Below are 24,535 nucleotides of genomic sequence, written 5' to 3'. Positions count from 1 at the left end.
GAGAGAGAGAGAGAGAGAGAGAGAGAGAGAGAGAGAGAGAGAGATTACTCATTCAGTAACTTTCTTAAAGGCCAACACATATAAGACTGATACAATCTTGAATGTGGGCTTGAAAAGGATAAATGATAACTTGGTATTGGTCTGTGCTTGAAGAGACTTGTCTATTCCAAGTGTTGGTCATCATGTGAATTTTATATAAGATTTTATCTAAGGGCCTGGGCAATCAGTATGCTAAATGGAGTTTCAAATAAATTTGGACAAAAATATTCAATATATTAGCCCTAGAAATTAGAAAAACTAAGCAGCCTATCTACTTAGCATAAAATAAAACATGCCAACATCTGTCATATCCATAAATTTATTTTAAAAAATGTTAAAAACTAACCATACGGGATTATTCAATATACTTAAAAAGTTTGTTCCCCATGTCGAAGGAAAATACATGTGCAACATCTTCCAGACACCGTCTTTATAAAAGCAGAGCTTCTAGATGTTGAGCTGTACGACAGTAGAGTCTATGGTTTACATTCTTTACTTCCCCTCCCCCTAATGTGGCAGACACTGTTCAGGATGATGGTGGGTCACACTCCTCCACCACAGGTCTGTGATGCTCACTGCACTGACAGAGTGAGTCTCCTCTATTGCTGTACAGTTATTTCAGATGAGGGTATGAGTAGAAATCCATCCCATGATTGTAAACATTCACCAAGAGCTTCCAGGGTACAAGGAGCAATAGTGGTGGCCGGGGGATCACTTGTGGCCATTACTGTTGAGATCATGAAAAATGCTTTGCAAAATTATTCTAAGCCTCTCTTACTTGTATATCTGTAAGAAGGTAGTTCTGGGTATACACTTTTGGTTGAAAACACCTGAAAGTCATTCTGAAGACTACAATAAGTTTTTACTTTCTTGGAATATATTGAGTTAAATTCAGCAGTATGTATGATTATTAATAACAAATTAAAAGTAACAATGTGTCTCAAGTTCCCCTTTGTGAATATATATTGAGTATTGCATTCCAGCTGATGCTAACTGGAGCCCACACATGCATCTGTAGAATAGCAACTCCCCCAGGGCCACATGAGTGAGGCACAACTATCACTTCTGTCCATGGAGGCAATACGAGCAGATTTAAGGCTGTATTCGGCTATGAAGAGTTCCATCTCCTCTTTAATAGTAGATCACACATGTAATTCAAAACTCTGTAGGATAGGAGGTGAAAAGTCCCCACACACTTTAAAATACTATTCTCCATACAATTCATTGTCAACATATTTACATATATAGGAGTGGGGATACTGATAACTTACAACCTCTTTAAAAATGCAACCTGAACAATTCTAAACTCTGTCCCAGTATCCCTAAGAGTAAGTACTCTCTTTTAGACTACTGGTCAATTTCATATGTCAGATTGCTCATTGCAGTTCTTGGGCAAATTTCATGTTGTTCCCAAGAAGAATAAACATGTTTAAAATTCACTGCCATCCACTTTGGGATAGACCTGGTTGCAAAGAAAATGGTGTTCCAGGTGTGGAAGGATAGTTAGGGAACCCGTCTGGTTGGGCTGGGTAGCTCTCCAGAGCAGACGCCGAATGGACCTGCAGGAAAAGGCACACATAGTTAGCAGAGCCACAGTTCACCGCGCCTGGACCGGCTCCCACCCACATACAACCAGACAAAAAGGGATGAGTGGACAAAAGACTATTTAAAAAATGTTAGGAGGTGGGTTTTGTAGCAACAAGTTGCCTTACTGATCATTATAGCTTAAGTATAAGACAAATTAAATTGTAATTGTCCTGACTTCTCATTTTAATAAGTCTCCAAATTGAGATTTCAAAACAAAACAAAACCTGGAAATGGGAGAAACAATTCACTCATTTGGCTCCCACTATCTTTGTTACTTCTGAAAGGAGATAAGTAGAACTTGTGAATTTGGGGAAAGCTCACTGTTAATCACACCAAACTCCGACGTTCTGGTAAGTCCCATCCCTGTGCACACTGAGCTGTCAAGCCGGTTCACCCCTTACCATCTTCCTCCAGACACTGCATACCTGCTGTAACAGAGCCGACTGTGCGGCTGCGCTGTGCTGCAACTCTTGCAGGGACGACTGCGAAGGAGTCTGGGAAAACCCAGGGATGCCTGGGAGGGACAGAAGGCCTGGAAATACAGAGCTACCCGCAGCTTGGAGTCCAGATGACAAGCTGAAAACAATCAGGAGAAAAACAGGTCAAATTGCAGAGAGAAGAGGGAAAAGCTGCTTTGTTAAGAAGCAGCTTGAAGATGGTAAAAGCAAGCAAACAAATCAGCTGACACTCCTGTGAGACAGAACCTCGAAGTGAGCCACTCACTGCCGTAAAACTTACTCAGCGCGGTAACACTTTAAGCAAACCAAGGGATCGCTCTACGGAACATGGCCGAGGAGTCATGGAACATTCTGGGCACTGGTCTTCTATCCTCCCACCCATCCGTGACCTGAACCTGTCTGCAACCCAGTCACGTACCCTGCTTGTGCCACCAGGGCGGAGTTGAAGTTGGAACTGAAGGCCGAAGCAAACCCGGGGAGGACAGGCGCAGGTGATGGGGCCGAGGCGGCCACCGGCAGTGGGGTGACCGCTACTGTGGAGGGCGCCTGCAGCCCCGGGAACGAGGGTAGCGCGGGGGCACCACTTGGGGCACTGGAGACAGGGAAGCCAGGGTAGGAGGGGTTAGAGGCGGGCAGCGGGCCCTGGGTGACCGCGAAGAGGGAAGGCACCGCTGTGGACAGGTTGAGTGGGAAGGCTGCAGGTGAGGCATTGGAGGTGGGCAGCACGGGGCGCATGGTCGCAGAGCTGGGATGTGCAGCTGCAGATGTGGTGGTCGACGGTCCCGCGAGGGACACGGCAGGATTGAGGGAGGGACTGCCGGGTAGAGGGAAACTGTTGGTCAACGAAGTGAAAGGGGGAAGGGCAGTGAACACTGGAGCAATGGGAGTGGAGGATGCATGTGGGGGAAGGGACATAGAACCAGCCAGGGGGTTGCTCAGGCTGGAGAGCCCGGACAGTGCAGGGTTAAGGCAAGTGGACACACTGATGGGCACTGAGGTCGTGGGGTATCCGCGGCCCAGAGCACCTGACAAGCTCAAGGTACTGCGAGCAGGAGTCCCGGGATGAGCCGGGCCTTTGAAGGCCGAGGGAGGGGGGCTCGTGGGCTCACTTTTGATCATAACGGGTACAGGTGCTGCAGCAGGGGTGGATGAGATGCCACCTGCATGGGGACCGTGCAGAAGCGAGCCTGAGGAGCCACAGCTGACTGGCACTGCTGTGGAGGAGGGGGTAGCCAACGGAGACTGTGCAGGCAGAACTGGAGCTGCAGAGGTGGCGCTGGCCACAGGGGACTGCAGGCCCGGGAACATGGCCATCCCTGGGGTGGAAGACCTCTGTGCGGCTGCAACAGCCGCAGAGGCATAGCACTTGTTAGTGGCTGAGGCAGGAGGATCCGAGTTTTGATTGGGAAGAGAGGATAATGAAGCCAGCCCACTTGTGACCGCGGACGACAAGGCAGAGGAATTGATTAAGTGGGTGTCGTTTGATGTGAGGAAGCCTTTTAAGGCAGACAGAAGAGGGCTGTTTACAGCATGTGGACCTGCAGCACCGGCAATCACGGAAGGAGTCGGGGTGGCTATGCCATGGGATGCCGGCGGGAAGGGCAAAGGCAGACCCGCAAAGACCGATGACAGGGAAGCCGTGCTTGGGTTACTGGCTGACCCAGCGGTGGAGCTGGCTGAGGAGTGGCTGGTGAACGGGCCACAAGTGGAAGCAAATGTCTCACTGGACGCCAGTGTGACCCGTGGTGTCGAGTTGGCCTGAGGGGACGGGGTGGGGGTGGCAGAAGGACCTGGCAGTGGCACTAGGCCAGAAAAAATGGAAGGGACAGGAGCAGGTGTAGTGCTGTGGGCGGAAGTAACAGGTGTCCCGGGCACCGAGGGAGTCCGGATCACAGTCGGGTTCGGTGTGGATGGCTGAGGCACTGGGAACACCGGAAGAGCAGTGTTGGGAGCACTCATTCCGGCCCCAGGGGCAGCGGCTGACGCGGATGGATGGTTTACTGCCTTGACTGGGGACACAGCAGGGACAGGAGTCGCAGCCGGAGTCGAAGGATTGGAACCATGAGGGGAGAAGAGCTGACTTGCTGGAGTGGGAAACGCTGGGGAGAAAAGAGGCAGGGTTTACGCTGTGCTGGAGCGTCCAGTTTCAGAGAAACATACCCACATACCGGAGAGAACCACCGCAGACACGAACCTCAGCTAGGTGCCCTAGCCCAGCCTCGCTTTGGAGCTCCTGTGATCGGGAGGACAGCCATGCCCTGCCTGTGCCAGCCCATCAGCGAGGAAGCCTGGAGGGGCTCGAAATCATTGCTCTTCTACATTTCTGCTTTATAAAAGCTGGAAGCACTTGGAAGTGATGAGGCACAGGCTTCACCCTGGAACCCTCACTGTGGAGAGTCCTTCTCCAGAGGTCTGAACACACGCACGGTCTCCCACCTCAGGACCTGTGGGGCCCACCGCCTGTGTTTGCACACACTGACCAATGTACACCAGCCCCTAAGCCTCACTCAGCCTGTCCTGGGGGCTCCCTCAAGTGTGACGCTGTGTCTAATTCATCCTCTACCTCAGGCCTCTGTGTTTTAGTAAGTTTGTGTCAGAGATGCATACAGGACCACCTTAGAGGACAGCTCCCAAACCACCGAAGAACTTGTTCTCAATATTATTTTGTGTTTGCTACACCATCCTTATTCCGATAAACCCTATGGATAATTAAAAGAAGGACTTGGGGGTGATTTGTTCAACTCTGTGATGAACAAAGATGAACTCAGGATGAGTTCAACTCTGTGTCCGAGGCAACCTAGACCATTCCTCCCTCTATAGTCTAACTACTTTCTAGGGAGTGAGACAGGATCCATGTGGAAAGCAGACTCTTGACCTGAGGATGCTCACATCAGTGTGTCGATGGCCTGGTGGAGGAGGCACTCAAAGGAAACACCAGAACCAGGCTACCGCTCACAACTTGAAGTGCAGAGAGGCCGTGCAGTTGGACTGGGCAACCCTTGACATGCTTTCAGAAAAGCACCATAAGAAAATTAACAATCTATAGTAGGAGAACTGCAAATTCAGAGCGACACCATATCCATCTTTCTCACTTAGGGGTATTTTTTTTTTTTTTTCCTGCTGGTGTAGGGGCTTAAACTCAAAGCCTTGCACATGTTAAGCACATATACTACCAGATCCATGTTGTAAGCAGTGATTTAATTTCATGAAAATAAGACTTATTTTAGAGTCACCATGAAAACGGATCTGTACTGTACTTTCTGTATGTGTTTTGTAAGAACTAGAATCATTAGGAAAGAAATATGGGCCTAAGTCTGAGTCTGTAAATAACACATCCATAGTGACCAGCAAGCATATGAAAACTCAGTCTTTTCACTGATATGCTGAGGACCACATACTTAATAACAAAGCTTGACTAAAAAGCAAGCAGGCCTTCCTACAGTTCCGGGGCTACTCCCACTGGAAATCTCTTAAACCACAAAGCAAAGGCTCTGTGTCATTAGCGTTTCCTGCAGTAAGCTACAAAGCAAAACCCCAATTACATGACAAATCATACATTCCTGTCATCTAATGTGGCTACTCACCAGCACACACACTCTCTCACACCTCACACTAGGTCAGTTATGCCCACAACCCCATCTGTCCTCACATCAATCCTCAGACCAACAATTCCATTTTATATATAAGTAAACTGAGGTTTGGTATGGCAAAGCCAGCATTTAAAGATCATATAGTTAAGCAGCTTCATTATAGAGAGCATATGTTGGCTGAATCCCCCGACATAGCAAAAACCACAGCACAACAAAAAATATCACAAGGCAAACACAAGTGATGGGGACCATGGTCTTACAACTACAGAGGTAGTCTTTATTACTATCTAGTAGTTTTAATAAGGGGGGATTTTTTTTTAATTATAAAACTAAATGTAAAAGTTTTAAAATTATTTCCAGCTGGGCAGTGGTGGCGCATGCCTTTAATCCCAACACTCAGGAGGCAGAGGCAGGTGGACCTGTGATTTCAAGGCCAGCCTGGTCTACAGAGTGAGATCCAGGACAGGCACCAAATCTACACAGAGAAACCCTGTCTCGAAAAACCAGAAAAAAAAAAAAATTCCATAAAGTTAAATGATTTGTTTACAAAGCTAGGTGGCTCCACAGTGACGGTGAGAAATACTGACATTTGTCTGGTTCACTCTGCACGTCCTCACCTTCACAGGGAGGGGGTGTTCCCACAGAGACTCCCCACCTTGGCATGGTAATCAGGTTTCAGAGCAGCTCTTCTCCCCGAGAATTCCAATTCCTTCCTCTGCAGAAAGCATCTCTTCCTGTGGCCCATCCATGACTGGGGATGAAGCTGCCACCAGGAGGCGCCACCAAGGCCACCTGTGTTCAGTCCCTTAGCTGCTCCAGAGCCCCTTAGCATTTTCCACATTAGGACTTACCAGACTTATTATCTGTCAGAAAGGATTATCTTTGTGTGCACATGAAAATCACCTTTCCCATATCAGAATGCTAAGTGAATATGGATGTACTTGGCACGTGACCGTTACATTTCAGAGTCTTGCAAACAGGACACAAAGTCACAAAATTAACTTAAATTCAGATAATATATGCGTTTTTTGAATGAAAATCTATCATATCAAGTCACTCTTAGCAGGTACGCATTACTCTACACATAGGAGCCTCTCCTGAGACACTCCAACATCCCAGCGAGGAACGGCCAACAATCATGACAGACAGCAATTGTCTTTGGGTCAGCTTGGTACTTACTTTGACTCTGTGTAGGTTTTGACTGACTGGAGAGGTCTTCATTGTCTATATAAAAATAAATGATTTCAAGCTTTAGTCAGATTATTCCCCATCATAATCACACATAGATATCAAAAAAGAAAAATCAAGACATAAATAAATAGACACCACTGAGAACACTGAAGGAAAAATAGAGGACACAAGAAAGACTCACATAACAGGTTGTTACCGTAGAGACACATTCACAGATAAATTAAGTGCACTAGGTGACTTATTTTAAACAGTCTGCTGCAGCAAGCTTTTACCTGTTCCTACCGGATTCGGAGTGTACGGAGGAGGAGGAGGGACACCTGGAGCTATCACATTGGCTAAGGGCACCAGACCTGCATTGTTATAAGCACCTAAACCAAAAACAGAATAGGAAAAGACAGAGAACTTAGTATCACTGGCTTCCAGTTAAATCTGTGCGAATACAGGTGTGCAGTTTATTTTAGACTGTCATGTCACAGAGATGCACCTCACACGAAGACAGTTTAAGTGAAGGCTGAGCAAGGGGAAGACAGGCCCTGCTGTACGTCCATTCTAGACAGCCTCTCAAAGATGAGGTGGGCTGAGCCTGCCCCACGGAAGTCAAAGTACATATACTTGACCTTTTCTAAATGCATTGATGATAACTCTGGAAACCAGCTAGGGCATTTAAAGCCATTTATCAAAGTGAAAATCCCTAATAATAAAGTGATTAAAACAATCTGCAATTAACTTAAATAATTAAACAATTAAATTAGGAAAACACCCTAAAAATAAACTATATTGCTGGGTGGCAGTGGTGCACACCTTTAATCCCAGCACTCAGGAGGCAGAGCCAGGTGAATCTCTGTGTGCTCGAGGCCAGTCTGATCGACATATCGAGATGGAGGACAGGCACCAAAACTACACAGAGAAACCCCGTCTTGAAAAACCAAAAAAACACCTATATCTTCAGCAGCTGGCCAGCAGCCAAATAAACTCTAAGTAATGAAGTGCTGCCCATTTCTCAAGCCTGTTTAGTTTCATGAACAGCAAGAAGAAACAGTGAAAACCAGAAAGTGCTTACTTGGTGCAATAGTTGCATGTGGCCGGCAAGGAGGTATCGGGTAGGGGACAGGTTTGTGTGGATTGTACGTTGAGGGAGGCTGGAAAGGGAAGCACAGTGGTTAGACATCACTAAGAAACATCTCCTGAAAAAGAAATACATGGTGCCTTTCGAAGCACCTTATCCTAAGAGGCTCAAGAAGCCCCAGTTAACAAAGCTTCCGACTAAGGAAGTAGGTTCTTATTCAATTCCAAAGGTATAGCTTGCCAAGCACGCTGTGTTCTGTTTATTTTAGCAATCTATCATCCTTAATCATCTCCGACAAAGGTAGACCTGACTCTGAACAGTAGGAGCCTTTCTGGTCCAGCCTAGGCCAGTCCCAGGAATTCCTATCTTCACTATGAAAGCATACAGAATCTTTAAAGTTTGGTCTCTCTGATACCTAATGACCTCAAGGGCAGTGTCCTCTTAACTTCATTGGAAACTTAGCACCAAGTCCAGCATTAGCACCTGGCCATTTGACATTTATTACACAATGAACTAGGAATTCAAGTGTTTGGTTCTTCTGAAACCTATAGATTCACAAGTACTTTCCTTTACAGTTGATGGCATTTACAGAATCTCAGGTATCCAAAGCTATACTAAACACTGTGTTCTACCCAGAGCGAGGAAGCAAGCAGGTGTCATTGGGCAAAGGGAGACACTGGGGAAGGGACCCTCTCCTCCCGGCCTCATGAACAGCCACCATGGACTCTCCTCTCAAGTGAATGGGTGGAGAATGCAAGGCCCCTATGGAGGCCACTAATAAGTACTTAAGCACCTCCTCCACTCAGGAGATCCCATTCTCTTGCTCCCTTGAAAGGACGAGCCCTGCTGTTTCACTAACATTAACCTAATTAGCTGACAGAATCCCACCTAAAATAAACACTACACTCCAAGCTTCGTCATTTGTAGATGACTGTGGCTAGATTATTTTAACTTTAAAATAAAACTTACCCTCCAAAGAGCCTTGAACACTACTAAGTCTTTATACTACAGACCCTAGGCCATTCTCTCTGCTCTGGAATTTCTACTACATTTAAACTTTGCAGCACATAAAAAACCTAAACTTTATACAGCGAGCTACACAGACAGGAATTAACACTTGTTTCCTCTTTTATTTCAACACATACTGGTTTGGATGGTCCAAGAATCCGTGCCGCTATTCCTTTGCCTTCATTGGTACATTCTTCACCGTCCTTTTTCAGAGGAGTTCCCTGTTAAAATACAATAAAGGTAGCTGAGACCTTAGACAACAACGAACAGCTAGCTGCTTGACCTCTCTTAACCCTTACACACACACACACACCAACTTTAATGCCAGTGTCCATGACTTAGAAGCTGAAAGAAAAACCTGGCAATCAAGACCCCATTAGAGACTGCTCTATAGACCAGAACAGAATAAGCTTATTCTGACCTATTCTATGTAAGCCTGTCCTCTCAGGCTGTGTCTTAGGTAGATGGCCCCACTGGTCCTTGCCCCCCACCCCCCATCCATCTCAGAATAACTAGGGCTGACTTGTGTCACTAACATGACATTAAAGAATGGTACTGACTCCCAAAGCCAAGTCCTCAAAGGCCTTCCTGCAGCTGGCCCTGCCTCCCCTTGGTTCCATGCACTGTGGAAACTGGCTACCATGTATGTCATGAGTGCTCAAGTCCTTGTGGTGAGCAATAGAGACTCCTGAGGACAGGCAACATTAACTTGCCAGGCATTTAAGTGAGCCTGGAAAGAAAAGAACATTCGTGTGTGCCAGTTAAGCATCCGGATGAAACCGAGCCAGAACCACAGAGCTAAACCACTCCCAGCTTCTGAATCACGAAAACTACAGGAGTACAATGTGATGGTTCATGCCTTTAATTCTAGCAATTGAGAGGCAGTGGTGGGTGGATCTCTGTGAATTCCAGGCCAGCCTGGTCAGCTAAAGCTATGGAGTGAGACCCTGTCTCAAAAGACCAAATGCAACAAACAGACAAATAACAACTATTGGAAATAATAAATGTCTATTTAATCCGCCCCCCCCCCACCCCCCGGACAGGGTTTCTCTGTGTAGTTTTGTAGCCTGTCCTGGATCTTGCTCTGTAGACCAGGCTAGCCTCAAACTCATAGAGATCCGCCTGGCTCTGCCTCCTGAGTGCTGGGATCAAAGGCATGAGCCACCACTGCCCAGCTTAAAGGTAACAACTTTTGAAAAAGGTTATTTTCCAAGGGCTCTGAGGACCACCCACTGGTAAACAAACACACTTCTTACAGGGCTTCATCATGCTGTTTCTGACATGGGTTCTCAGATACACAACTGTCAAAAATGCTGAGAACAATTGGAAAAGCAAAATCATCCTTTGTCTGGCATGTTCTGAAGGTAACAGTCAATGGCATTTACGCATGAACTTTCAACTATCAATTAAGTTGAAGACATGAGACTGCCTCCCTTTGTAGAAGCATCATAAGCTGGCATGTTCTCGTATGCAGCACATAAATGTACAGATCTGCTACAGGCACCCTTAGTCATGGGAAATTTCATGTATGTAAAAGCATACTTACAGGGAAAATCCCATTTATGCGGCTGGGTTTTCCTTTGGGATAAGGGTTTCCTGGGATGGTTCCACATGAAGATATCATGGCATGAGGTGCTTTGCAGCCAGCTTTGAAAGCCTGTAATGCAAAAAAGAGGATAGTGATTAACAAAAATCAAACTCATCAAGTCAGGTATTCCAGATAACAGGAAGTCTAGCTAAAGTCATAAATTAAGGAACAACATGGCGTTCACACATTAACCCATTAATCACCACAGACCTACATGAAGGGTGTGTCCAAAGAGGTCAGAGTTATTACGGTCAAATTATTACCATGGTTACATTACCAGACCACCATCACGAGTACTATGAGCAACAGGTTCAAGAGAAGTCTATTATTTAGCAGCAGGGTATGGTACACACCTTTAATTGCAGGACCCAGTAGGCAGAGCCAGCAGATATCTGTGCATTTGAGGCTAGCCTGGTCTACATAATGAGTTCCTGTTCCATTTCTTTGAGATTGCTCTGAAAATGTTTATTGCTTAGTTGAAAAACACACACACAAATAATGGGGGTGGGGTGGTTCTGCTATTAAAAAGCTCTTGCTGCTCTTGCAGAGTACCTGGTCCCAACACACACACTGGGCAGCTCACATTGTTACTGCCACTCCAGGTGATCTGGCACCCTCTTCTGGCCTTCACAGGCATCCACATGCATGTGCACATACCCAGATACCAAAGTAAAAATAAAACAAATCATTTTTTTTTCTTTTTCAGAGCTGAGGACCGAACCCAGGGCCTTGTGCTTGCTAGGCAAGCACTCTACCACTGAGCTAAATCCCCAACCCTAACAAATCATTTTTAAAAGCTTAAAAAACAATGCTAGCCAGGCGGTGGTGACACATACCTTTAATCCTAGGACTGGGGAGACAGAGCCAGGTGGATCTCTGTGAGTTGGAGGCCAGCCTGGTCTATGGAGTGAGATCCAGGACAAGCACCAAAACTACACAGAGAAACCCTGTCTTGAAAAACCAAAAACCAAACAACCCTAAAGAGCCAGACTACTGAAAAGCAAGAATGACTTATCACAGTGTTCAGTTGTGAGACACAGGGGATGGATTTAGGTCTATGGTGTTTACATGGCACCCTCAGCTTCTAAAATAGCATCTTAGACACACTGAACTGGTGCTCAGTGCTTTGTAAGGCAAAAACACTCCAGTGGATATACACTGTATTATAGGAATACCCAACTGCACTTAGATAACATATGCACTATACACAAAACAGTCATATTCGTATCAAAATACTTACAGGGATGCTTTTTGTATAATTATTTTTATAAATTCCCAACACACACAATCACGTTAATTATATAATCCAGCCTAAAACCTTAAAACACCTCCAACACCTCAAATTTAAAAAAATTTTTTTTCACCTCAATCTGGTCATAACAAACTACACTGGGCCAATGCCCTTACATATAAATTTGTATATTTCTACTTATTTCCTTAGGACAAATTCTTAACAGTAGAACTTTTAGACTAAAACATAGGAACAATTTAAATTAAATCATTTACATTACTGTGTTCCATTATACAGAACACATGGTCCCAGAACATTTCTGAACCAAAGAGATATGCATGAGAAAAAAAAAAAACTACATCTCTCTCCCTCTCCCTCCCTCCCCCCACCCCTCTCTCTCTCTCTCTCTCTCTCACACACACACACACACACACACACTACCCAACACTGTGTCAAGAAAACCAATGAGAATGCTGTTAAAGCGATGTGAGGGGAGGCTCATCTCTGCAAGGAAACAACTCAGGAGGCAGAGCTGCCCTTCCTGAACTCAGGAGTCAGAGCTGCCCTTCCTGAACTCAGGAGGCTTTAAAGATAACCCAGGCGAACAGCAGGGCCCTCAGAGAGCATGCTGTACCTGTCAAGCAGGCTTCGACTTCTATGGAGAGGCAACATGATCTTAGGAACTTACAAGTGTGAATGCCAAGTCAAGGTTCCAATGCTTGGATAGATCCCCTGTCCCTTTTAGAGATTTTGGTTACTGATGTGGAGTTCTGTCTTTGTATTCACCTCCTATGAATCTGATTACTCTAAGTCTGCTAACGAAACAAATGTGAAGTTATTGTTCCTAAGCATGTGAGGATCGAACGCTTGGCACCAGGGCAGAGCTCCACAGGGGAACGATGCAGGGGCCCTGCAGGATGAACCACTGCTGGACTTGCACTCCTGAGTGACCTCAGCCCCCAACAGCTTCCTCTACAAGGCTTTACTTGTGCACCCTGGCTGGCAAGAATGTCTGTGTCTAAGCTAGTCCCCAACACTACCACAGTGAGGCAAGTGCTTCAGTACTACTCACAGACACCCAAATCCAGCACAGCATCTGCACAGCAGTTGTGAGGATTACCTGCTCCAGGACTCTTTTGCACCGTTTCTTCTCTGACATGTTGATCCTGAATAAATCTTCAATGGGACGAGAGTTCTGTGCATCCACAATGTTTCTGTCAAGGAAACACGACTTAGCTTCTGTGTGAGGATCCAGGCAGATACACACAAACGTCAGAAATGTCTTTATGACATGCTTGTGTTTATGGACATACCAGATTATAGAATATATTCTCTGTGAATATGCAACTTGTCCACCTTTAAACTTTGCTTAAGGATCCCTTTTCTTCAATTTCATGCTTACATATGGTTCTCAAAAGTCAAATGAGAAGCCTTCTATAGCCTACATCACTCTATCACTTTTGTAACTGAAGGGTCTGAGGTACAGGTATCCTGCTCAATAAATAGCCTATATTTTTATCAGCTTGCCTTTTGAGTTACTCAGGATACGAAGGAGGTGTGGTTGATATATTATGCACCCCAATAAACTTATCTGGGGGCCAGAGAACAGAATAGCCATAATATTAAACATAGAGGTTAGGCAGTGGTAGCACACACCTTTAATCCTAGCACTACAAGGAGGCAAAGCAAATGCTGAAATGCAGGGGTGTCAAACAGCCCTTAGACTGTGAGCTATGACCACAGATATAGGAAGTACCTATTCCTCTGTGAGCTAATGACCACATACATAGGAAATACAGGAGTACTGACTGTTTTGGGAGGCCAGCTCCCACCTTTTACAGGGTTCCTAAGAGGAGGAGAGAGGCATAAGGAATTAGTAGATACAAAAATAGAAGAGATGAGACAGACAGAAACACAGGATAGCTTCAGGAGGACCATGATCAAAATCCACCGGGCCCTTCTCTCTCTCTTCAAAAGGGCTTTTTATAACAATGCCAAGGGGCGGAACAAAAGCCCCCCCCCCCCCCCCCCCCCCCCCCCCCCCCCCGATCAAAGCATACTGCACAGGCCAAGTGCAGACCCTTCCAAACATCTGGAAAACACGCTCATGGTCAATCCATCTTCTTATGCAGCCCTGCTGGGTAAAGTAAGCTCAGATCTCACTAGAAAACCTCTGTGGGCTCCCACAGGTCCTCCCTCTTAATATAATAAAGGGTCCCCCAGGCCCCTCAGATAGGCTGTGCCTGTCTTAGGTCATCCTTCTTTACTAAACTTCCTTACCCATTGTGGAGATACACTTTCTATCAAACACACTTTCCATCAAGCATACTCTGGCTTAGGTTGGAAGCTATCAAGAAGGAAGTTGCCTGTCCTTGACTACCAGCCTCTGGCAGGAGGGGGTAGAGAGCTTAACTTAGCTCTGACTCAAGTCCCTACTAAGAGCTTGCAAATAGTTGGAAAATCCACAGCATTATCCAGAGCTGCCACACCCCCCATTAAAGGAGTAGAGGATGATAAAGATGGAATGTTCTTTTTTGAATGGGTCTTAAGATGTCTATAACAGCCTTAGCTGTACCAAGCCCCTTTCTAAATCAAAACTCTCAATGCAAATGCATCAAACAAACTGTATCAAACTTAAAGATTCCCTCACCTTTTATCAAACCATGGTTCATTGTGGGAGCCCATTTTCAGGTTCCTCATGGCTTTACCCAGCAGGTCCGCATAGAGGATGATTAGGGCCATGGGCCTGAGTGCAGGTGTCTGAAATGGTGGACAGCACTTGGCTGTGCTGGGGGAGGAGGTCTTTTGCTACACCCCTTGGCATCTCTATAAATACCCTGGAGCAGAGACAGTAGGGGCCGTTGGAAAAGGTTCCAGGCTCTCTTGAGGCTATCCTTTATTTTCTATCTATCTATCTTCGCAATATAAATCCTTCTAATATTTCCTGCTGCTCACACTCAAGAAAACTCTGGGGAGCTGTGGGGTTGGTGGGTAAACCCTCCATAGTTCATAAATAAGTTAACATAATTCTAATATGAACATTACTATACATATTTACAACATGAATATCACTATACTCATTTATACTTTTTATAAGCATATTCAAAAGGAAACTCTATAAAACTATACAAACTTTTATAAACTTTAGCACACATCTAGAAGAGATTTCTTAAAAGAACTATTTACATTTTTTCCAACAAGACAGAGTATATGAATTGAGAATCACCACAGTTAAAACTGCAGGTGAACTCAAAACTGCTTCATTTTTGAAGTTCACAGTCAATTTTGATAACATCCTTAAAGTTCCCCCAACTGTTGAAACCAAAGCCTAACTTGTCAGTAGCTCTAGAGTAGTTGTATCCGACGCCTGGACCCTGGGATTCAGTGAGTGCTGCTGCCAGGGGCTACAACACTTGGTGCTAGCAGGCTCTAACACTTGCTGCCAGGGGCTCTAACACTTGGTGCTAGCAGGCTCTAACACTTGGAGCAGTGCCACCTCTCCCACCAGGCCTTTTCAGCCATTCCAGAACTGGCAGAAAAGAGGCCAGCGGTGGACAGTAGCCTGTCAGGGGCTGTCCCTTACCTCACTGCAGCTCCCCTGAGTGCCACAGTTCAAACAAGCATTGCTGCAACTTCACTTGTAGCTACAGCAGCACTTTATGGCACTCTTTCCCCCAGAACCTTGCCTCAGGGCAAGGATGGAATTACTGTAAGGCTCTTAAAAAAACTTCCTGCACAGCTATTAGGAACCATCTTTCTCAAAGCAGCTTGCACTGAAACTGAAGCGGTGTGGCTCCAGGTTCTGTGTCATCCCAGCTTTTCTGGAGAAATGTCAGCAGCTACGGTATTATTAGAGCTGACATTTCTTCGTTCCACACACCTCACCAAACTCGGCAGCCAACAAGCTTCATTTGGTAACTGAGAGTGCAATTTTCCCCCTTCTTAGAAGTTTTTTGAAGCTGTTTTTTAAGATTACCATGAGCTCTTTTAATGATGCCAATGTTTCTCTCCTGCATTTCAAGCACAACCCAAGTTTTTTATTTGCTGGTAGGTTTTTTCCTTCTGGTGTTCATTAAAATACTTTCCCTTGCTTTCTAAATGGTTTCAAAGTGGCTTGTTGATAAATGGCATTAACATTTTCATTGCTTCCAGACTTTGATCACCTCCTTCTCCTTCCCAAGAGGTAAACTAAACTTTCTAACAGCACTTGGAAAAAGCAGCATTTTGAGGCTGAAAAAGCAGTTTTTGGTCAGTGCAGTACCGGCTCTGTCTGAGCTTCTCTCCGGGCCTGCTTAAACTGCCAGGCTGTTACAAACTACATTTCCAAAGCTGTCTTTCTGGGTCCAGGACAAATCCCAGCTGAGGGGCATTGCTTCTCCACCTCTCCAGGTCAATGAAAAGAGTACTTAAATAAAAGCTTTTTCAGGGAGATTTTTTCCTCCCCAGATAGATCCTCTTTGTCCTGGCTTCTCCCCTCCCCCAAGATGCAAAGTCCCTTCAGGCCCTACACCAAGAGCGCCACTCTTCTCCCACAGCTGGGCCCAGCCAAGTGCCCCGCAGCAGCTGAGCCTCCTCTGCACACCCTCTGCACACGCTCTGCCCCTCGCTGCTTTTCTAAGACTGGCTTGAAGGGGAGGCAGGACTAGCAGAGCTAGCAGTGAGGGTTTGCAGTGCTCTAGGGGATTTTGTTCCCTCGGGGTGAGTCTAATTTGACCCTCAGAAAGAAGAAAGGTCTGAGTGGGAAAGACCTGAACAGCTTCCAGTTTTTAAAAGAGAGAGATTACTAAGTTTTTCTCAAGACTTCTGTTCCCTTAAATCTGGCTTCATGGCAAGAAGAAACTAATCCTAATTAAGTGGTGTTATCAGCAAGTATTTTTATCCAATGGCACTGCAGTGGAGGGTTTTGTCTCATCTGAATCCGCCTCAGGGAAAAAATTTTCCCCTGTTGATTAGGACTCAGATATAAGCTGTCCACAGGCCAAAAGCTTCCACAGGAATCTTTTTCTGCCTTGTTTTCCTCATAGTACTTTTGTATGACTCCGATTTGATTCTTCCCCAGGAGTCTGCATTCAGAGTCTCAAAAACACAGCTCCTCTGTCTTGTTGCTTTTCTTACCCTGAGTTTTTTTTCCTACACTATATTCCTATAGTCTTCCTTACCCTAAGTTTTTCCTAATTTTAATAGCTAGAAATTAAGAGAGAAAGAAAGAAACCTAGACAAAGAGATACTCGCTGCAGCCTCTTCCTTCCTTCCTTTTTTTTTCCCCCGAGACAGGGTTTCTCAGTGTAGTTTTGGTGCCTGTCCTGGATCTCACTCTCTATGTAGCCCAGGGTGGCCTCGAACTCACAGAGATCCATCTGGCTCTGCCTTCCAAGTGCTGGGATTAAAGTCTAATTATGTCTATACTGTTTCATATTTACAGTTACAGCTCCCGAAGAATAAAATACCACCGCCTTTACCCACAAAGCAGACAAACCCAACGCTTCCTCGGGCTCTTTCCTACTCTCACTGAACCTCCTCCACACCCAAGTCCCTAGTTCTGACGCCATCCGTGGGAGGCCAGCTCCCACCTTTACAGGGATCCCATGAGGAGGAGAGAGGCGTAAGGGATTAGTAGATACAAAGCGGAGATGGGACAGACAGAAACACAGGGTCGCTTCACGAGGACCTGGCTCAAAATCCACCAGCCCCTTCTATCTCTTCAAAAGGGCGGAGTAAAAGCCCGCCTCCCTGCTAGATCAAAGCACTGCACAGCCCAAGTGCAGACCATCCAAACACCTGGTACCCATGCACATGGTCAATCCATTCCCTTATATTATGATATTTTATTTGTGCTGAAATGTGATTTTATTTGTATGTTAATAAATAAAGTTGCCTGGGGGTCACAGCTAATAGCAAGCCATAGCAGAAGCCGGCGGTGGTGGCACACACCTTTAATCTCTATCACATGACAGGCAGATAGATCTCTGTGTTCAAGGATACAGCCAGCATGGAAACACACTCCTTTAATCTCAATACCAACCATCGAAGACCTGGAGGTCTGTATATTCAGGCAGTGACGAGGAGGCCATGTGGTTGGGTTTACAACCAGTGAGAAGACAGAAGAGAAAGTCAATAAAAAGACAGATACACAGGAAGTAGGTCTCTTTTTGAGGGGAAGGACAGCAGCGGCAGTGAAGGGTAAGAAAGGGTTTTTAGCTCTTAGCTACTGCTCTGACCGCTTGGGCTTTTAACTCTGCCTTTGGCTCTGTGTTTATTTAATAAGACTGTTACATCTACACCTTTATGCAGCCCTGCTGGATAAAGCAAGCTCAGACCTCACTAGGGACCTCTGTGGACTCCCACACCATGTAAAGATACTAGAACCCAGTACCGTGCTTTCAGACTGTGGGCATTTGAGTTTGTTTGGAGATGGGTTCTTACTGTCTTACTCAGGGTCCTCTGCTTCAGCTTCCTAAGTTCTGAGGTGCCAGAAGTGTGCCATCACACCCAGCTGTTTTCACAGATGATTTCATTAGAGTTCTGCTTCCTTACGTGGATACATGAACACAGATCGTTTTTCATAGACTATTCCATCAGCACTCTGCTGCCTCTTGTCACTGTCACGTTAACCCAGATCAGTGACTTTAACAGCAGGTAAGCTTTAAGCTTCCAGATTTGAGCAGGCAGTAAAAGGAGGGAGTACTCACGAGGCCAAGAGCTCCAGAGCGGCCAGTTTGTCTTTACTGAAGGTGAAACAGCTGAGGATGCTGACCACTTCCGCTGGGTGGACAGCCACCATTTTCTATCACAAAAAAATAACGTGTTTCAACATGAGACTTTTGTGCCGGACCTTACCCACTTTGGCGAACTATAATGAAATTGTTCGTAAAAAACATTTCAGGACACAGCCTACATCTTAGCTGAGAGGACACAAGCAAATGGTAAGCTCCAGCAACCCAAGGGAAATCCTAGAAATACTGAATTAAACTTGGACTCTTTAGTATAATCATTTCAGAAGCAGGTCTAAGTTCTACATGCATGTTTTCCTATGTGCTCACCTGCAACAAGTGTAAGTCCCTCTGCATGGCCATCTACAGAGCTGCCATTTACAAGGTGACTCAGCACGTGGTGCAAGGCACAGGAGTCACAGTCAGGGCAAGGACTGAGCCTCAGTTTTCCTTATGACAGGGCTCCCTTTAGTCTAAAATGATGCATGGTGGAGATGCTGCAGAATCAAAATCCTAAGGGTCTAAAGCCCAGGAGCCTGCACTGCAATGAACATATTCCCTCCATTTGCCAATTAGGACTGGTACAGAATTTAACAGTAGCACAAAGCAATTTCACACCCTGGAAAGCTGTAACTTTTAACACAGTTATTGGGAGTATCACAGTACAACGGAATTTAGGTTAGCTCCTCCAATACAAACCACAACTTGATCTGGATTATGCCAAGATGGGGGAAGGCAACACTGTTACTCTGCACATGGGAGAGACAGGAGTCACTTACATGCTGTAGTGCTTTCATGGCCTTCAGCTGGGGTTCTGCCCAGGAGAAGTACCTCAGGAGGTCAACCACCTGCAAGAAAAGAGTCGCTTCATTCAGCTCTGATGACAGTGTCTGCACACATTTCTTGAACATTGATTTCAACATTTGGAATTCTCGTCACCATGTGTGGGAGATGAGCATGGCACTAGAGTCTAACGGTGTGGCAAAGTACAACCATTTTAGTAAAACGGAAAACTTGTTTCACAGCAGCACAGTCCTCATGTCACATCATGTGCTTCAGAGTCACATGATGCCAACAGCTTCCACAATGGATAATGTGGATAAAGAATGTCCATATCACCATAGAACCTTCTACTGGACAGCACTGGTCTAGGAAGAAAGAAAAACATACAGGACTGGCAAGATGGCTCGGTGGGTAAAGGTAATTACCATAAAGACTGATGACCTGAGTTGGATGCCAGGGACCCATGTGTTAGAGACAAAGACACCCACAAGCTGTTCTCACATTACCACATGAATACAGCGTCGTTCCCTGTCCATTCCCTCAATAAATGTCTTTCCCTTCCTTCCTTTCTTCCTCTCTCCCTTACCCTCCTTCCCTCGCTCTCTCTTTCTTTCTTTATCTTTTTCAAAGAATGGAGACATACAATCTAGAGTTGGCCTGGTAGTACAGGACTGTTAACACCAGCTAGGCAGGAGGCTGAGGCAAGAGAATCTTAAGTTCAAGGTCAGTCTCAGCAACTAAGCAAGTCTCCATTTGAAAATAAAAAGTTAAAGAAAGAGGGCTGGGATGTAGCTCAGCGGAGAGGCACTTGCCCAGCATGTGCAAGGCCCTGGGGTTTAATCTTCAGTACCACAAAAGAAATTATTTAAAGAAATAATGAAGAAATCCAGGAAATGGTGTATACAGAAAGGACAGGACAAGTTAGATGGAATGTCAGCTTGGTGGTGTGAAAACACTACAATTGGAAAAGTACACAGCAAGGAAGGGGTGGCAGCTCGGATCATTCACGAGGCTGTGTGGTGACTGAATGAAGGTCTGCAGCTCTACTTCTGCCCTTGGAGTTGAATCCTTAGAGCACATGACAGTCAGTCACAGCTCTAACTCAGTACTCAGTACAGGGATCTCAGGGCCCCTACCACCACCCACAAACAAAGGCTTTGAAGCAGTCATGAAGACTGCATGATGCCAGTCAGGAGTGAGCAGAGCACTCAGAGTCCCTCACCACACTGTCTTGAAGGAGACCTCCAAAGAGCATGGAGGGGTCAGTCTGTTGGCTGTGCAGCCAACAGTTCAGCATTTATTCTTGTCTTTGTTGGCCATACAGTGAATTTCAGAACTGCTATAAATACTATACAAATTTAGTAAAATTTACAAATCCATAAACTCAAAACTTGTTACTACAGATTAGGATTTATGTGTATGAATGAGTGTTCTGTGCACGCACCACACATGAGCTCCAGGAGTCCAGAAGGCATCAGATGCCTTGGAACTGGAGTTTTGGATTGTTGTGAGCCAGCATGTGGGCGCTAAGAGACAAAACGAGGGTCTTAACCACCCAGCCATCTCGAGCCCCAAGTTCATAAACTTTTGATATTTTTTTTCCAGATTAGCTAACAGTTTAAGTTGCTCTTTAAAAAGATACTATGTTTTTCAATTGCCTTAGAGTAGCATAGCACATAATCTACCCCTCATGCATATATTCTGTAAAGCTTTCAGCCTGAACTAAGAGCTTCTGTAGCTCCATAGCCTAGAAGGCAGCCAAGTCAAAGCAATCCTGAATGCAGCCAGCAGGTAAACAGACACTAACCAGAACTCTAGTCTAAAAGGGCTTTGAAAAATGATAAATACCTGTTCACTGGAGAAGTACCCATGAACATACTCAATTGCTTTCAATTTATATTCTGTCAAAACCGCCTAGAAAGGGGGTGAAAAGAGTTAATATACATCAGCAGCATGTTAATATGCAGTTACCCAAATTACATTACTCCCCCCACCCACCCCACCCCCACAGCCTGATAGGGGCTGGTCTCATTCAGCTCCGTCTGGGAACAGCAGCAACCAAGGCAACAAGAAATCCTACCTTTTAGACCATCCAGTCTCCAGGAACACTTACACAAAGGGATTAACATTGTAAGAGTCAACACTAGTAGAAATTATGTGTCAAATTCCTGAATGTCTAAAGAGTTTCAATTTGATACAAATTGCTATGCCTTTTCCTTTTTCTTCCTAGAGAGGTCTCACTATGTAGCCCAGGCTGGCCTGGAACTAGCACTGGGGCCCTCAACCGGTACTTTAGAGCTTGCTTCCTAATCATAAAGGGGAACCCAACCATAATCCTCAACGAGGTATAGTGAGCTCCTCATAATCAGAGAGCTGACACACAGCAGGTGTTTGATGTATGGCTTCTTTCCTCTCTGGGACCTTTGACTTAACACACTAGTCAGGGCTAACGGAAGTCAGGTAGACTCCTCTCAGAGATGAAAGACCAAGCAAACGACCAGAGCTTGGAAGCCACTTGTCATAAAGTACTGACTAGCCATTTTCTCCTCACTACAAAACAACTACAACATTTTTATTTCCATATATATCACTCTACTAGGAGGAAATGCAATGACCAGGCAAAACATTCAGAGTGCTCAACAGTTTGACTTTTACATGGCACTCTGGGTAACGCACCCTGGATGTGTGACCATCATTACAGAGACAGTCGAAAGCAAGGTTCAGGACCAAAGCCTGGCTTGAGCTGATGACACCAATCAAGTCTCAAACCTCCCTTCATGCTGGAGAGGGCCAGCTGTGGCCCCACACACAGAAGATGGAGCTCAGGGTTACAGTGGTTAATACCAAACTCCTGAGGGAGCATTAGCTACCTAAGGCAACTTGGCTTGCCAGCTGTAGATTTGGGACTACAACACCTAGCTCCACAGATTAGGAAGCTGAAGTCAAACAGGAAGTGCTTACTAATTAATAGCTCTTATTATGTTATTATTATTATTTTGGAAAAAAAATGCCTCTCCTATTTTCCCCCAAGTGTCTTGTTAGATGTCTCTACTTTATTTTTTTAAGATTTACTTATTTATTATGTATACAGGATGTTTGACTCAGGCCAGAAGAGGGCACCAGATCTCATTTTAGATGGTTATGAGCCACCATGTGGTTGCTGGGAATTGAACTCAGGACCTCTAGAAGAGCAGTTGGTGCTCTTAACCACTGAGCCATCTCTCCAGCCCCCAGATGTCTCTACTTTAAATGACAGAGTTTCAGCCAGTTATTATCTTGGATGTCCAAAAGAGGTGACCTGATTTAAAGTGACATTTACAAAGTCTACACGCAATTCCTAACAATTCTAGCACCACCCCTCACAAGAAATGTCTCTGTTTTATTCCACTATAGGAGACTAAGAGCGCCAATGTGCTTCTCCATCTGGCAAAGCCAACCAGCAGCACGCTCTGATTTAAGGCCGGAAATGTGAACTTAAAGACTGCCTCGGATGAGCAGACTTTTGTCTCCAGAACCTTTCCAAGTCCCTCATTCATATTTATTACCAGACATTTTTACAAGGCTGAGAGGGGAGAGGAGATACACACGGATGTCTGCATTGCTCCAAAGCAGAAGTCTGCGTTCAGGTGTACTTTAACTTTAAAATTGGTTTTCTCACAGAGCGGTTAAAAAATCAGCGCAGGAACCAAGTGGGGCAAATTCTAAGTACACAATAAAGTGACATTTCTTTCAAATTTTAATTAGACAAAGGGAATCTGCAACAGCAGAAGTCTATTTGAAGAGAAAACAAAAATCCAGTACCAGCAAATATGAGAGATTAATCCCATTAATTTGAAAAGAGGGAGGTCTTGCAAAGAGCAAAGGAGAACCATAGGCCTGGTGGCAATTTTTGCAGTGAGTCTTACACGCTGAAAATAAGGATATAAGTAAATAAGGATTGCAGTGTATGGAAATAAATCTTCTGGTGCCAGTTAGGGGCACCTGTTTGAGATGCCAACTAGATGCAGACAGCCCAGTGCAAGCTGTGTGGTGGTGGCTCATGGTCACAGCACTACCCTTTCTGTCTAATAGGCCACTTCTTATTTTTGCACTTTTAGACTCAACACTACATTCTAAAATTCTTGCTGTCTGGGCTGGTTCCTCCCAGAAAACAGGAAATAATAAAACTATCTCAAAAAGCAGAAGGAAAAGGAAAGCCAAGGCAGGGAACACATTTTTGCCCAGCTTGATATTTGAAAAGAAACTTTCCAGGTATTGCTTATTACTTCCACTATGGAGTCAATCCTGTTACTGAGACATGGAAACCTTGAATCTAATGTCATTCAACCAAAAGGCAGAAGGATTTACAGTTGGCTCCGGAACCGTGGGCAGTCCAAACATAATTCCCGTACCACAATGATTTCTCAAGGTTATCAGTCAGGTGGCTTATCTTCTATTTGAGCCATGCAATCTACCAAGATGCAAGCTCTTACATTACACAGGAAAGTTGAAGTACCTTTGGCGATGCGATGACTTATTTTTGCATCATCTACACACAACATCTCAAACAAAGTAAGCCACTTCAATTATCTCAGAAGATTGTTAGGGATCAAGGTCAATTACCTTTCGAATTTCATCCAGCACCGTTTCAAAGGACTTTTTGTCCATCTTGAGTCCTATTCCGACGTGGCTTCTCACAGTTCTACTTGCAATTACGAAACGCTCATCCCAGGTCCGCCCCGCGGACAATAAATACACCAGGAGGAAAAAAAGGAGGCGAGGAGGTAGAGAGTATTGCAAACTGGCCCGAAACAAAGCAAAAATCCCCAAACGGAAACTTAGAAGAAGTTTTTATTTAAAAACAGACTTCAGTAGGTTCTTCGCACAAAGCTTGAGCAGCTCGGAGCAGAGAGGGCTGCGGCGTTTGCAGAAATCAGGGCTCCGGAGGGGGCTGAGGGCCGGGCGCTCCGAGGGGAGGCCGCTGAGCCACGCACCGCTCACCGAGGCGATCCCGGACACTTGGCTCCCGAAGGTGCTCAGCCCCGACACTCAGCCCGACCCCGGGGTCCCGCGGCTCCGGCGGCCGGTAGCCCTGCAGGTTCTTTGTTACCCGTTTCCGTAGCTTCCGGGAGCGGGCCGGCGGTCGGGGCGCACTAGGAGCGGGGCGAACGGGGACGCAGCCTCGTGTAGGTAGACCCTCGAAGACCGCAGCGCGCACACGGCCAGACGCCCCACAGGAGTACCCCTAGACGCCCCCACCACCTCCAGGGGACCTTCGAGACAACGCGTCGCGTCGATAAAACGC

General features: G+C 45.6%; 1 protein-coding gene across 1 annotated transcript; it reads right to left on the bottom strand.

Annotated features, from left to right (window-relative positions):
- Window positions 1-349: 349 nt before the first annotated feature.
- On the bottom strand, window positions 350-24,493 carry Proser1 (proline and serine rich 1). Its single transcript, XM_036191079.1, has 13 exons — window positions 23,854-24,493; window positions 21,100-21,165; window positions 19,248-19,316; window positions 18,448-18,542; window positions 12,879-12,972; window positions 10,486-10,596; window positions 9,077-9,160; window positions 7,926-8,004; window positions 7,138-7,233; window positions 6,854-6,898; window positions 2,503-4,183; window positions 2,052-2,202; window positions 350-1,598 (listed from the first exon to the last, which is right to left on the bottom strand). The coding sequence occupies exons 1-13, from the start codon at window positions 23,896-23,898 to the stop codon at window positions 1,476-1,478; spliced, it is 2,739 nt and encodes a 912-aa protein (XP_036046972.1). The 5' UTR covers window positions 23,899-24,493; the 3' UTR covers window positions 350-1,475.
- Window positions 24,494-24,535: the final 42 nt, after the last annotated feature.

The sequence above is a fragment of the Onychomys torridus genome, chromosome 6 (assembly GCF_903995425.1).
Source record: "Onychomys torridus chromosome 6, mOncTor1.1, whole genome shotgun sequence".
In the NCBI taxonomy this organism is placed as follows: Eukaryota; Metazoa; Chordata; class Mammalia; order Rodentia; family Cricetidae; genus Onychomys; species Onychomys torridus.
The sequence above is the reverse complement of the archived record's forward strand: the minus strand, read 5'-3'. Positions and strand labels throughout refer to the sequence as shown.